The 14,458-nt window shown below is 37.2% G+C and overlaps 1 protein-coding gene across 1 annotated transcript; it reads left to right on the top strand.

Moving 5' to 3' along the window:
* The first annotated feature begins 12,840 nt into the window (after window positions 1–12,840).
* LOC140926756 (allatostatin-A receptor-like) lies at window positions 12,841–14,218 on the top strand. Its single transcript, XM_073376458.1, has one exon. The coding sequence runs from the start codon at window positions 12,921–12,923 to the stop codon at window positions 14,094–14,096; it is 1,176 nt and encodes a 391-aa protein (XP_073232559.1). The 5' UTR covers window positions 12,841–12,920; the 3' UTR covers window positions 14,097–14,218.
* Window positions 14,219–14,458: the final 240 nt, after the last annotated feature.

Genomic DNA, 14,458 nt, shown 5'->3' with positions numbered 1-14,458 from the left:
CCTGCAAATAATAATTTTGTCAGTCTTTTAAATAGCTCTGCTAGGTGTCATGGCAGAAAATATCTACTAGTTATTAGAGTGACGTTTTTTCTAAAACTATCGACTAATTGCGCATCTTCTTTTTACCATACTTAGTTCGCCTCGAATAGAAACTGAGATAATATAAATATTCAGTCCCTTTTTTATCAGTTAAAGTTTTATATATGTATTTATTTATTTTTGTAAAAGGTTGGCGTGATATCTTATCGATTTTTTTTGATACCGATCAAATAACGAAATATAGATGTAGACACGAGGGGGAAACATTTTCTGCCTTATATGAATTGAAAAGAAAATATGGCGATTTTCAGTCGGGAGCACAGTTTGCGTAGGGATATTTGCAAATGCGGGTTACAGGAGTTAATTATTCAGTTGTGGTAGAAAAAGACGATAGTTTGCTCTATATAGCAAGTTCATTTGGCGGTGAATACCAATTTGACGTTACATGCACTATGCACCTTTGGCGCTACTTAAAGAATCTACGCTTAAATATCCGACAGTGGCGGATCCACACCTTCAGATAAGCCTTAAAAATTTTAGGGGGGCTCTTCAGGCCTTAGTTTGGTCCAAAAATAAGGTGGGGTGGGAGGGGTGGCCTCCCATGGATCCACCACTGGCCGAATTAAAATGTTGAGTATCCTTTGAAAAATTTAAAAAACAAAGCTGCGGCTTCTGAGTTCCGGTCTTTAATCGTAGTCTTTGTAATTTTGATCGCCTTTCGTAATAAAACGATAAAGAAAAACCTTCTAATTTAGAAATATTCTAAATTAACAGTGCCTCTCAGTGATGACAAACAGAGGCAAAGCAAATAGCCAGCTGCTTGGTAGTGCGTCGAATTTCGCACTTGCAAGATTTCAAATTAGTACAGGAAAAAAACATAAATGTATGTAATTATTCAGACCCTACTTAGCCATCTTTAAGCATACACAACATTTCGTATATGAGTAGTGGGGGAGAAGGCAGGTTCAAGAAACTGCTTTGTTTCCTTCAAAAAGCTTCAAATCGATGTTATCAATTTTGTAAGCATTATACAAGCTTTGTTTGAAGGGCAGATGTTTTAACCATTGCTTCAGCCTTACGAGAAGACGCTTTCACAGCAACTGCCAAACATGAACATAACAGGGAATGAATCCAGTTCCTGGAGCTGCTATAGTCTGGTAAATCCGGTAGTAGAAAAACTTGTACAAACAATTGCCTTTAGTTTAATACTTGTTGTTTCGTTGATTGGAAATTCTATCATTGCAATAATTGTTTTCAAAACACCAACTTTGAGAAAACCGTTAAATTTTATGATCGCCAACATGGCCATGTCGGATCTGCTGTTTCCAATATTTCTGTTTCCCTTGAATCTGGTAGAGATGCAAGCTGACACTTGACATATTAGTGATCCACTTTATCAGACCTTGTGCAAGATAGGCTTTTTTCTTTCAATCATTTCCGCTGTAGTGTGTATTCAAAGCCTGATTCTGATAACAGTGGATTGATTTGGAGCTGTTGTGGTGCCAATCCGTTCCCCACTCATCAGTTAAAGGCATTGTCCATTCTTCATCATCGCCTCATGGATAGTCGCAGTAGCCGCATACTCCCCATATTTATTTTCTTCCAAACTTATTGAACATCCTGGAGAGGCACGGTGCACGAGACAAAAATTAACGACGAACATTTACCAACACCTAGCAGTTTCTACTGCATTCTTTTACATTCCCTTTGTCTTGTTGATCATACTTTACTCCATCATCCTGATCAAGCTTAAGCAACACGTCCATCCCGGTGAACAGTCAGCCAACGCTGAGGAACAGCGGTTAAGAAGAAACCGAAAAGTACTTAAGATGGCCATTGTTATCGTTTTAGTGTTTTTCTTTGCTGGATCCCCTCCGTTACTAACTGGACAATATTACATTTCGCACCGAACGGTTCCATTTGGTTCTCTTGCAATTTTTTGTTATAACATAGCGCGCGTGCTTGCCCTATATAAGTCCTATTGAGCCGCTATGAACAAAATCTTTATTTACGCACGCCCGTGCGTAAATAAGATGACGTAAGCATTTTTTTTTTTTTAACTGGCTGCAAAGTTGTCGTATTTTAAGCTGCAGTGCAGTTTTCCTTCTCTTTAAAATATGGAAGAAACCAGCGAAGAACTGCACAATTTTTCTATCGGCATTGACCTGCTTTTAGGTCCTGATCCAACAAGCAGCAAAAATGAAGCCGAATTAAAAAAAACTCGCGTGTTGCACGTTTCGCAAATTTGTCGGAAGACCAGCTGCAGCAAATTTTGCCCGAAAGACATTCACTGGGAACAGAACAGACACCAACTGGTCATCAACAACATTTAAAGGTTAAATTTCCTTTTTTATTGTTGTTTTTAAATTTGTTATGGACTTTTGTTATCTCCGGACAATCCGACTTGGGAGTAGATATAAATGCAAATTTTGCATTTAAGTATGTCTACAGATAGACGTCAAACTTTCGCAATTAATTATCTCAGTGAAAAGTAAAATTAGTAAAAAAATACTATGCATATATATATACTGATACAAATCTCGCAGTTAACAATTTGTCATTAACTGCGAAATTTCTCTCTGTTTATAGTGAGAAACACAAATCTCGCAGTTAACAATTTGTCATTAACTGCGAAATTTCTCTCTGTTTATAGTAAGAAACACAAATCTGGCAGTTAACCATTTGTCATTAACTGCGAAATTTCTCTCTGTTTATAGTAAGAAACACAAATCTCGTAGTTAACCATTGGCATTAACTGCGAAATTTCTCTCTGTTTATAGTAAGAAACACAAATCTCGCAGTTAACAATTTGTCATTAACTGCGAAATTTCTCTCTGTTTATAGTAAGAAACACAAATCTGGCAGTTAACAATTTGTCATTAACTGCGAAATTTCTCTCTGTTTATAGTAAGAAACACAAATCTGGCAGTTAACCATTTGTCATTAACTGCGAAATTTCTCTCTGTTTATAGTAAGAAACACAAATCTCGCAGTTAATCATTGGCATTAACTGCGAAATTTCTCTCTGTTTATAGTAAGAAACACAAATCTCGCAGTTAACCATTTGTTATTAACTGCGAAATTTCTCTCTGTTTATAGTAAGAGACACAAATCTCGCAGCTAACCATTTTTCATCAACTGCTAAATTTGTCTCTGTTTATATGAAGGAACAGAAATCTCTATCGCAGTTAATCATTTCCGTTAACTGCAAAATTTCTCTCTGTTAATATTAAGAAACACAAATCTCGCAGTTAACCATTTTTCAGGTAACTGCGAATTTATTCTCGGTTTACATAAAGGAATACAAATCTCGCACTTGACCCTCGGCATTTTCCCTTAACTGCAAAATTTCTCTCTGTCAATACGTAGAAACACAAATCTCGCAGTTAACCACTTTTAATAAACTGCGAAATTTCTCTCGATTTATAATAAGGAATGCAAATCTCGCACTTAACCATTTTTGTTAACTGCGAAATATCTCTCTGTTTACGTGAAGAAACACAAATCTCGTAGTTAACCATTTTTCATTAACTGCGAAATGTCTCTGTTTATATGAAGGAACAGAAATCTCACAGGTAACCATTTTTGTTAACTGCGAAATGTCTCTCTGTTTATGCGAAGAAACACAAATCTCGTAGTTAACCATTTTTCATTAACTGCGAAATGTCTCTGTTTTATATGAAGGAACAGAAATCTCACAGGTAGCCATTTTTGTTAACTGCGAAATGTCTCTTTGTTTGTGCGAAGAAACACAAATCTCGTAGTTAACCATTTTTCATTAACTGCGAAATGTCTCTGTTTTATATGAAGGAACAGAAATCTCACAGGTAACCATTTTTGTTAACTGCGAAATGTCTCTCTGTTTATGCGAAGAAACACAAATCTCGTAGTTAACCATTTTTCATTAACTGCGAAATGTCTCTGTTTTATATGAAGGAACAGAAATCTCACAGGTAGCCATTTTTGTTAACTGCGAAATGTCTCTCTGTTTATGCGAAGAAACACAAATCTCGTAGTTAACCATTTTTCATTAACTGCGAAATGTCTCTGTTTATATCAAGGAACAGAAATCTCGCAGGTAACCATTTTCCGCCATTTTCTGGGTTACTATAGCTGACAAAGACCGATATAAAGACCGGCGAATACCGTCTTGGGTGAATCGATCCGTGTAAACTTCATGTCCTGTCAAAACCAAACCACAGTCATTCGAAAATATTGCGTACATTTTTAAAGCAATGCAATTGCTGAAAATTCATCACGCAAAACAAAATGGTTCACGAATCACGTTTCGAATCTGTTGATGTCACCCTTCATTCACCTATGTCGCGTTGAAATAAAAAATTTGTTCACGACGTGGACATGTCGGTTCAATTTCCTCCGTCTTAATTCTCGAGTCTGGTCTTTCGAGCCTAGTGGGAAACGATTTTAATGAAAAAAATTTAAAATCGTGATTTTAATCACTAATAAAAAACTTTTAAATCATGATTCACCAGAAATAAATCGCCTAATCATGCTTCACGTAACTAAAAAGTGTTGGAGACCCTTTACACTGGCAAAAGACAAACTTGAGAGGGAGATGTCCGAAATTCCAGGTGAGCCAAAGCATTCCTGAAAATGGCTGGGCTTTTCTGACTTCTTTACCACAAAAAAAATCCTTTGTAAGTTGAAACAAATGAATTCTTGAACTGGGGACAACAATTTTCACCAGCCATTGTCTGGCAATTATCAACAGCAACATCAGCGGGGCCGCTTCATTTTTTCATTAGATTCTTAAAGAGATCGGTAGTGTGTCATAATGGGTCCCATTATGGCTTTTGTAGATATTTAATTTACTACTGGTTTACTATCAGATTCCCTGTTTGAAGTCTACTTATACGTACGTAAGTTTAACCATTGAACTAACTTGATTTGGAAAGCAAAAAGAGGAAAAACTCGAGGTTCATAAATTGCTTAGCGCGTGTGCTTGCCTTATATAAGTCCTATTGAGCTGGTAAGAACAAAATCTTTATTTACGCACGCCCGAAGAAAGATTTTCTTCATGAAGACGTGTTCAGCTGTGTTTTTCGCCTCTTTTCCTAAGTACTAAGTACCCATAAATCGATGGCCATGATACTGAAGCTTTCTAGCATTTTTGGAGTTGAGCTTGTTGCCACTCATCCAACAGCAAAAACGGGAAAAATATTTCGCAAATAACAGAGCCTGAAAGACCGGCCTTTCTGCTGACATTCAGCTGAAAAAAGACCACAAATTGGTCTGAGTCGGGAAATATCTAATTTGTGTAAAGTGTCCTCCCTATGAAGTACAGTCTGCCTTCCTGTCTCACTCTGGCTATAAACCACACCCGGGGGGGGGGGGTACTCCCATACATTACCTATACGGGTATGTGCCACCCAACGGGGTCGTGATTTTGAAGCTCCTGATTTAGAACGGGGTATCCATTTCAGAGGCATTTTCTAGAGCGGGGTATAAAAAATTGCGGATCACGACTTTACTTCTGCTTAAAATTGTGGCTGATTATGAAGAGGCATTTATTTGATATATAAGTCGAACAAATAAAGAATAATCTTTTTAAAAAACAGGGCTATTTCAATTTACAGCTTTCTAGAACGGAGTATAGAAAATTGGTCCATTTCTAGAACAGGGTATCAGTTTTTGGGCGAATTCTAGAACGGGGTATCAGTTTTAGGGGAAATTTTTTTCGAACGGGGTACCAATTTGGAGTCCCGGGCGGCACATACCCACCCAAAAAATACCCAAGTGCCCCCCCCGGGAAACCACACGACAAACTACATTGCTTCTAGGATTGTTCGTTTAATGTATTTATAGAATTTTCTTTTTTCTCTTGTACCTGCCTCGAATAGCCTTCGCTATTAAAATTGCGGGCACAAGCTTTGTAAGCTATATTAAATTTAAAATAAACTTGCTAAGGAAAAACTGGTTAAGTGCGAGATTTGAGTCTTTTACTATAAACAGACAGAAATTTCGCAGTTAAGGAAAAATTGTTTAGTGCGAGATTTGTGTTCTTTCATGTAAACAGAGAGAAATTTCGCAGTTAACGAAAAATGGTTAACTGCGAGATTTGAGTCTCTTTACTATAAACAGACAAAAATTTCGCAGTTAAGGAAAAATTGTTTAGTGCGAGATTTGTGTTCTTTCATGTAAACAGAGAAATCTCGCAGTTAAGGAAAAATGGTTAACTGCGAGATTTGAGTCTTTTACTATAAAGAGACAGAAATTTCGCAGTTAAGGAAAAATTGTTTAATGCGAGATTTGTGTTCTTTCAAGTAAACAGAGAAATTTTGCAGTTAAGGAAAAATGGTTAACTGCGAGATTTGAGTCTTTTACTATAAAGAGACAGAAATTCGCAGTCAAGGAAAAATTGTTTAGTGCGAGATTTGTGTTCTTTCATGTTAACAGAGAAATTTCGCAGTTTAGGAAAAATAGTTAAGTGCGAGATTTGTGTTTCTTACTATTAACAGAGAGAAATTTCGCAGTTAAGGAAAAATTGTTTAGTGCGAGATTTGTGTTCTCTCATGTAAACAGAGAAATTTCGCCTTTAAGGAAAAATGGTTAACTGCGAGATTTGATTCTTTTACTATAAACAGACAAAAATTTCGCAGTTAAGGAAAAATTGTTTAGCGCGAGATTTGTGTTCTTTCATGTTAACAGAGAAATTTCGCAGTTTAGGAAAAATGGTTAACTGCGAGATTTTATTCTTTTACTATAAACAGCCAGAAATTTCGCACTCAAGGAAAAATAGTTAAGTGCGAGATTTGAGTCTTTTACTATGAACAGACAGAAATTTCGCAGTTAATAGTTAAGTGCGAGATTTGTATCAGTGTAATTAATTTGTATTTAGAGTAAAACCTCGCGATTAAGTAATTGCAAAATTTTGCTTCGTATATATGAGTGAGTAAAAAACTCGCAATTAATTAACTGCGAAGTTTCACTCTGTATATATACAGAGTCGTTTATTTGCGAATTTTTGTTTGTGTCTGTAAAGATACTTAAATGCAAAATTTGCATTTATCAAATCACCGATCCGACTTCGGGAAGATTTCTCTCGCAATAACAACACAAATTACACAAGAAGACATAAATTTATTACTCACAAAAACACCTGCTGCTAGCTCTTCTCAAGAAGCCGTAATGACCAGCCAATGTTCGTAAATGAATATGAGTTTAAAGAAGGATGACAGTCGTCTTCGCTAAAAACATGTTTTCTGGATTTCGCCGAGCAAAACGTAAACATCTTTTCAGCAAATCCAAACCATACTCCACGACTTCTTACGAACATGTTAGTATTTTAACTTTAGGTGAACTTTAAGACTCTTTTACCTTTGTTTCTGCTTAGTTTCCATTGGTCGTTAACGAATAAAGAAGCAAATATTCTTTCTCAGTTTTACAGAAAGAATATTTTCATTCAAACTAGACGATTGTGGCGTGTTCGTAATCAGCCAATAGAACCATTTGTTATTGTGTAGCGCGTTACGAGAATTTTGCAGTTCATCAAAAAGCAAGCATTTTTGTCAGCTATGTTATAAAAAAATTTGCTCATGCTTTTAGCTGTGCGTATATCGAGTTATGGATGCACTTGGGAAGTTTGGAGAGCACTCAAGAAGCTAGAGTTACACTCGGCTATCGCCTCGTGCAACTCTTACGCATCTTTCGTGCTCTCCAAACTTCCCGCGTGCATCCATAACTCGATATACGCACGCTAAGCATGAACAAATTCTTAACTTTATGATACCTTTACCTACTTCATGGCCGCTGCAAACTGCGCTATCAACCCGATGATCTGCCTCATTTTAGCAGTAATTATCGCCAAGGTCTTAAGAGACTTTTTAGTTGCTGTGCTGCAGTGCAAGATTAACTTTTGAAAACTGAAAGCGATTGGAAGAGATTTGTGAAAGATGATCAAACATTAAGAACTATACAACTAGGCCCAGTTTTTCGTAGGCCGGATAGCGCAAACCTGGAGTTTTAAAATTTTAATCCGCGTTTTTCGGATAATTTTCTCCATTCTTTTTAGAGCATCCAGTAATCAAATTGTAGACAAAAACAAAAACAAAAACAAAATGTTCTTGCATTTGCTTTTTAAGCTTTCATATCCGAATTCAAATTTCGAACTAATCTAATCTTATCTTAACCCCGCGTTAAACAACCTGCCCCAAGCGCTGAATAGTATAATTATTCATAACGAGCTCCCTAAATTTGAAGAAGTAGCAATAACCCTGCTAATTAGAAGATCATACTAGGCGTGGAATTAGAGTCCGTAAACTGTAGTTCATTGATGCCGTTTAAATTTTTGCTCAGAACATATAGCTTTTTATTGAGGTTTTGGTTTCTTAAAACTACTGCTACCTGCTTGACCAATTCGCTTATTGAAGTCGGCCTCAGTTGCCGACTGCCTGTGCGCAAGACCCATGAAGATAGCAGAACTGGGGTCACCAGGCGTCACAGCCCTGCTTGACACCAAAACCTGAGAAATCTTACTACTCTTCTCCTAGCATTTCATGTATTAAGAAACCTTGAAGCCACACACACACATGTACACACACACACAAAAAAAACAAAGAACCAGACAGACACTTCTTCAAGATGTCTGATAACATACTGTTTATCTCAATAATCATCCACATATGCTTTCTTTTTGTCTACCCTTTTGCAGTAGTGCTAACCTTGCAATGAAACGTTAATTCTGTGCGAACATTCCTTGCCGCCCAAAGGCAAATTGACATGAGGAGGGAACAAAACGACGAAGTGTAAGGAGACTTAAAGAGTTGTATCGGAGCCATTTAGTAAAATGGAACCGGCTACATTTATGGCAGATCTTAGGAAACGTAATATCTTTTAATATTTTCCGCTTTATTATTTGTCTTTTCTGAAACTCTTAAACGTCTACTGGCTGGGACAGATCGATGGAGTAGAGAGCAAACATTATTACTAACTGGTTTTAGTCTTTTTTTTTTCCAAATGTGAATGTCTTTAATCAAAGGGAGTATCTGATGCCCGTACGGCTAGATATCTGTAGCATAGGCAGTTTTCTTTGTTTTTGTTTTGTTTGTTGTTTTATTCTATCGTGTAATGTTGCTTATGTTTTCTTTCTATTTTCGTTTCATCTTCCTTTGTGTTGTTTTTAGGTGTAAATGATGCGCTTTTCTCTCAATTAGCCTATGACTTTTTTTTTTCTAAGCTAACACTCTTAGTTAAAAATTGGAATATTAAACTGTAATGTACAGTCTTTACACACAAACGGATCATCTACGTGAAGATCACATCTGAATCTCCCGTTTTAAATCTAGAACATGTACTAATAGTATATATATATCTATAACAATTGATATATAGATAGTACAAGACCACCTGCCGAATGCGCATTGCTTCGCTGACGACACGAAACTTTACTTGTATTTCGATCCTTACAGTCTTACGGATCAAGCGATGGCATTGGAAGCCATGGAGCGATGCATTAGGGATTAACGTAAATGGATGTAACTGGACAAACTAAAGATCAGCGGCAATAAGACTGAATTTCTTGTTATCGGATCGGACAACAGTTGCTGAAAATTCATCACTGTTCTGTCCGTGTTGGCACTATTGATATTAAGCCTGTTAAAGTAGCGCGTAACCTCAGCGTCTGATTCGTACGCTAGAAAGCAGAAAGTACACTACAATTCCAATACAACGCACCATTGAAAACGTTCTTAAAGACCTTCCGCGCTGCTGTATCTGTATGACAATTCATAAGTGGCAAAGACAATGTGTATGCAGATTTTTTTGTCCAGGAAACCCATGAACACTCAGCCATCTGCTGAGGAACAATTCACTGTAAATGTCATGTTTCTCGAAGGAGACCAGTTTTTAAATGCTTCAGTAGTTGCAATGGAAACTAAACAGCACTCAGTTCTTAGCAAGATGTTGCAGTATACCTAGAAGGGTTGGCCAGATAACCCAGTACTTCAACTTTACTAAAGCAGAAGGCTTGACCTCTCCCATGAAGAGGGTTTCCTCCTATGAACTTCATCCGTCATTGTTCCAGGGTAATTACAGGGCATTTTACTAGCCGACGTACATACAGAAAACCTTGGAATGGCAAAATAAAGCAGTTAACGCGAGGATACTTTTGGTGGCCTGGAATTAATAAGCAAACTTTATAAACACTGTAATTCTTGTCAAGAGTCTGCTAGTCACAGCCTCAGTCTCTCCCGCCTCAATGGTAGTGGCCAGGGGGACCCTGGGATCGTTTTCACGTAGACTTTGCAGGACCTGACCGAGGCAAAATGTTATTAGTTGTGATAGATGCTTATTTGAAATTTTTGAGAGTGGTGTCTATGTCACAACACAATTGCTGCTTTAAGACATAATTTTAGTTATTTTGGTTTACCCAACATCTTTTAGCTGATAACGAGAGACATTTAACAAGCGATGAATTCCGGCAATTTCTTAAAGAGAATGACATTTCCTATTCTCTCACTGGTCCTACGCATCCTATGACCAATGGGTTAGCGGAACAGTATGTGGGAGAATTCAAGGATAAATTAGGCGGGAATAAGCGGGGCAAGACTTTGCAAAAAAATTGGACAGGTTTTGGTTGATGCAAATGGACCACACACACAGCTTTAGAGAAGTCACCCTCCGAATTACTTATGAACAGAGAGGCTACTCATAAATAACATTTTTCCCTCTCAGGTTGGTTGCTTAGTGCATAAATTCGCAGACAGCCAGGAGACCTTTTACCTCTTTAAAACTAATCTTCCGTTAAAATCTGAGTGTTTTATCTGACCACAACAACTTGTTCTAGTTAGCTAAAAGGAAGATGGAAAGATGAAAAGATTGAAAGCTAATGGCCTTTAAAAGGTTTAATGACAGGGATACACCGACACTGAAAGAGAAACAAAGTCAAAGTCAGAGTTGACAAAAAAAAGACAGAGAACCCATTCATCGAAAAAGGAATAAAAATCAAATATATCAAAGAAGGAAAAGCTGTCCTTCATTAAGGAACTCTGATGATTTCCCTTTTTTATCCTGAATAGTCGGTGGTTGAATGCAAAATCTAGGAAACGTTACGCTTAATATTTCATTTTTTTTTTAATTAAAAGCTCCAAAAAAGAAGCCTCAACTAATGACTAGTTTGTTTGAATTTTAAAGTTGTTGTGGTTAGTTTCAGTTTTTCACCTCTTGGTTTCAAAAATCCCTTAATGTAGGACTAGAATTATTTTGGGCAAATCGCCGTGAAAGTGGTCTCAAAAATGTTAATTAGAATCGTCAAAGATAAAACTGACCAACGGTGCAAGAACAGTTAACTCACATGCCGAAAGCAGACTGACATCCTTTGAACGCAGTATTCATGTGTTTTAAAAAAATGTTGATTTTCGGTGGGGAGCAGAGTTTGGAGAACATTTGCAAATGAAGAGGTAATTACTGAGTTGTGGGAAAAAAAGACGATTGTTTGCTCATTACAGCAAGTCCATTTGGAGGCGGCGGTGAATACTGATTTGACTTTACATGGTTGGCGCTAGTTAAAACAAATACGCTAAAACAGCCTAAAAAGTCTTGAGTATCCTTAAAAAAAAAGGGCGCAGCTTCAGTTACGGTCTTCAATCGTAATCTTAGTTTTCTAATTACAAAATAACATGTCACAAAACTTTTAATAGCCTAATTGTGATCGGCTTTCGTATGAATGATAATGAAAAGCCGAAAAAAATGTTTAGCAATTTAGAAATATTCTCAAGTAAACAGTGCATCTAATGACGCAAATAACCAGCTGTGGGATAAAAAATAGTAGCCGTGTGGGATAAAAAATAGTAGCATGAAGTTTTACAGACTTCATTGTCCAGAGCCTATATTTCCGAAGGCTGGGTGGCGAGGGCCGCTTTGAAGTGGAAGATATTGAACAAAATTCAGAATGCGCTGTGCTGCGGTCGGCCTCCTAGACGTTTTATCACTGGGCTAAAGGGCACACCCAAATTCGGTTCCGCTCGGTCGTCTACGCAATATCCGGGCACTTTCACACACGGGCACTGTTAATTGTTCACCCAGTTTAACCCAGAAGGCGTTGCGTATTTTGACCATTTCAGAGCAGTATGAGTGGGTTTCGTTACTTTTATGGGGACCGTCCCTTTATGGAGGAAAAAACTAACTGAATGTACGAGCAAAATGAAGCGTTTACGCGACAACATGACGAATTTACACGCCAAATGTAGAGGGTAGAACGAGAAAAAAAACATTAATCTTTTTTGGTTATTCTCTATATTAACCTCTCTTGAATATACGCTAAATGTCCCGTCTGCGATATTTGTTGTTCGTGGCTAAAAGATGCATCCACAAATGACCAGGTGTCAATTTAATAAAACTTTTACACGTATAATTTACAAGTGTAGCTATTGTTCTCAGACTCAGTGGCTACACTTGTCAATTACATGTGTCAAGTGTGGAAGAGGTAAAATAAAAATGCCCATTAAGCTATATTGACTTCTGCTTGCGTCATTGCATTTGAAAAGTGAGAAAAACCGATGCATTCCTTTTATTAAACGTTTGCTAAATAAATTAATTTTTCTGAGCCTTTTTTTAAAATGAAAATTCAAGCCTCCGTAGCAGAAATTAAAAAAATGTAGGTTAATTTCTAACACTGTTGACTAGACGCAAATTTCCTTTCTACTATTTAACTTGCAGAACATTGATTATATTGAAAGTATATTCAATAGCCAATAGGAAATAAGCGCTATAACAGGTGGTTCAATTACTGTCACAACACTTTCTAAATTAAGAATCTTAACCTTTTCCAATGTAACAAAACATATACAAGAGCTGAAGATTATAATGCCCGATTTATTCAGTTTTACGCTTTGCTTTAGGCTCCAGAAACGGAGTTATTTGGAATGAAAATAAAAAAGGGTCATACCAATTGGCTAATGAATAATGTTATTAATCTCATGCAGTTACATATTTATGAATTGGTCAAGCAAGCAGTGCGAATAGATCGAAGCTATAAACAATCTTGTAAGCATATACAAGCTGTTTTTGAACCGAGAGATGTTTTAACAACCAGCTCAGTATTACGAGAAGACGCCCGTACAGCAACCGCTGCAAACATGAACATAACAACCAATGGATCGAGTTCCTGGAACTGCTATAGTCTTATAAATCAGGTAGTACAAAAATATGTACCAACAGTTGCTTCTAGTTTGATATTCGTTGTTTCGCTGATTGGAAATTCTCTCATCGTAATAATTGTTTTTAAAACACCAACTTTAAAAATTCCCATTAATTTTATGATTGTAAACATTGCCATATCGGACCTACTGTTTCCAATATTCCTGTTTACTCTGAACCTGGTGGAGATGCAAGCTGACCCTTGGCTTATTGGTGATTCCCTTCATCAGACCTTATGCAAGATAGGCTTATTTCTTTTAACCGTTTCTGCGACAGTGTCGATTCAGAGCCTGATTCTAATAACAGTGGATCGATTTGGAGCTGTTGTGATGCCAATCCGCGGCTCTCCACTCATCGGTAGAAGGTTGTGTCTTTTCTTCATCGTCGTCACATGGATCGTCGCAGTAGCCGCAAACTCGCCTTACTTGTTTGCTTTCAAATTTGTTGAATACCCAGGGGAAACGGTTTTGACGTGCGTGATAGAAAAATCATCGGCGAATTACTACATCGTCGCAAATTTCATAGCATTGTTTTACATTCCCTTTGTTTTGTTGATCATACTTTACGCTATCATCCTGATCAAGCTTAAGCAACACGCCCATCTGGGTGAACAAACAGCCAACGCTGCGGTAATGCGGTCAAGACGAAACCGAAACGTGCTTAAGATGGCCATTGTTATCGTGTTTGTTTTTTTTCTTTGCTGGATCCCCTACATCACTAAGCAGACAATATTTCATTTTGTACCGAACAGTTCCATTTGGTCTTCTCGCAATTTTTTCCTATACGATTTCTTTACCTCCTTCATGGCCGCCGCAAACTGTGCCGTCAACCCGATTATCTGCCTCATTTTTAGCAGTAATTATCGCCAAGGTCTTAAAAGACTTGTTACTTTTTGTGCTTAATTTCCGTGAAGTGCGTCTAATCTGAGTAAAAATAGTAAATTCGTATAACCCGTTTCTTATATGCTAATGACATCAGTAAATGCTAATTAGAAGAGAATTGACAAGGCACGGAAAACTGAAATATCACATATAATTAATTGAAAAACAAGCCTTAAAATGACAATTCTTTTCTCCAACTTTTTGCATACCAGCCTGGAAGTTAAGAAAAAACATGAATTAATTCGTGAAAGCTGCTCTGACAAAACCACACGTATTGAACACACTGCAAAATGCACGTAGTACACGTATTTCATGGACCTTCATGGTCTTTTCCCATTACAGAATATTCTTGGTTCAGATATCAAAGTATTACGGGAGATACT

This window comes from Porites lutea, chromosome 2, assembly GCF_958299795.1.
Source record: "Porites lutea chromosome 2, jaPorLute2.1, whole genome shotgun sequence".
Taxonomy (NCBI): Eukaryota; Metazoa; Cnidaria; class Anthozoa; order Scleractinia; family Poritidae; genus Porites; species Porites lutea.
Note: the sequence above shows the minus strand (reverse complement) of the source record. Positions and strands in the feature narration are given on the sequence as shown.

Coding starts and splice junctions, on each gene's coding strand:
- LOC140926756 (XM_073376458.1), top strand. CDS start 12,921: ATGAAAATAAAAAAGGGTCATACCAATTGGCTAATGAATAATGTTATT.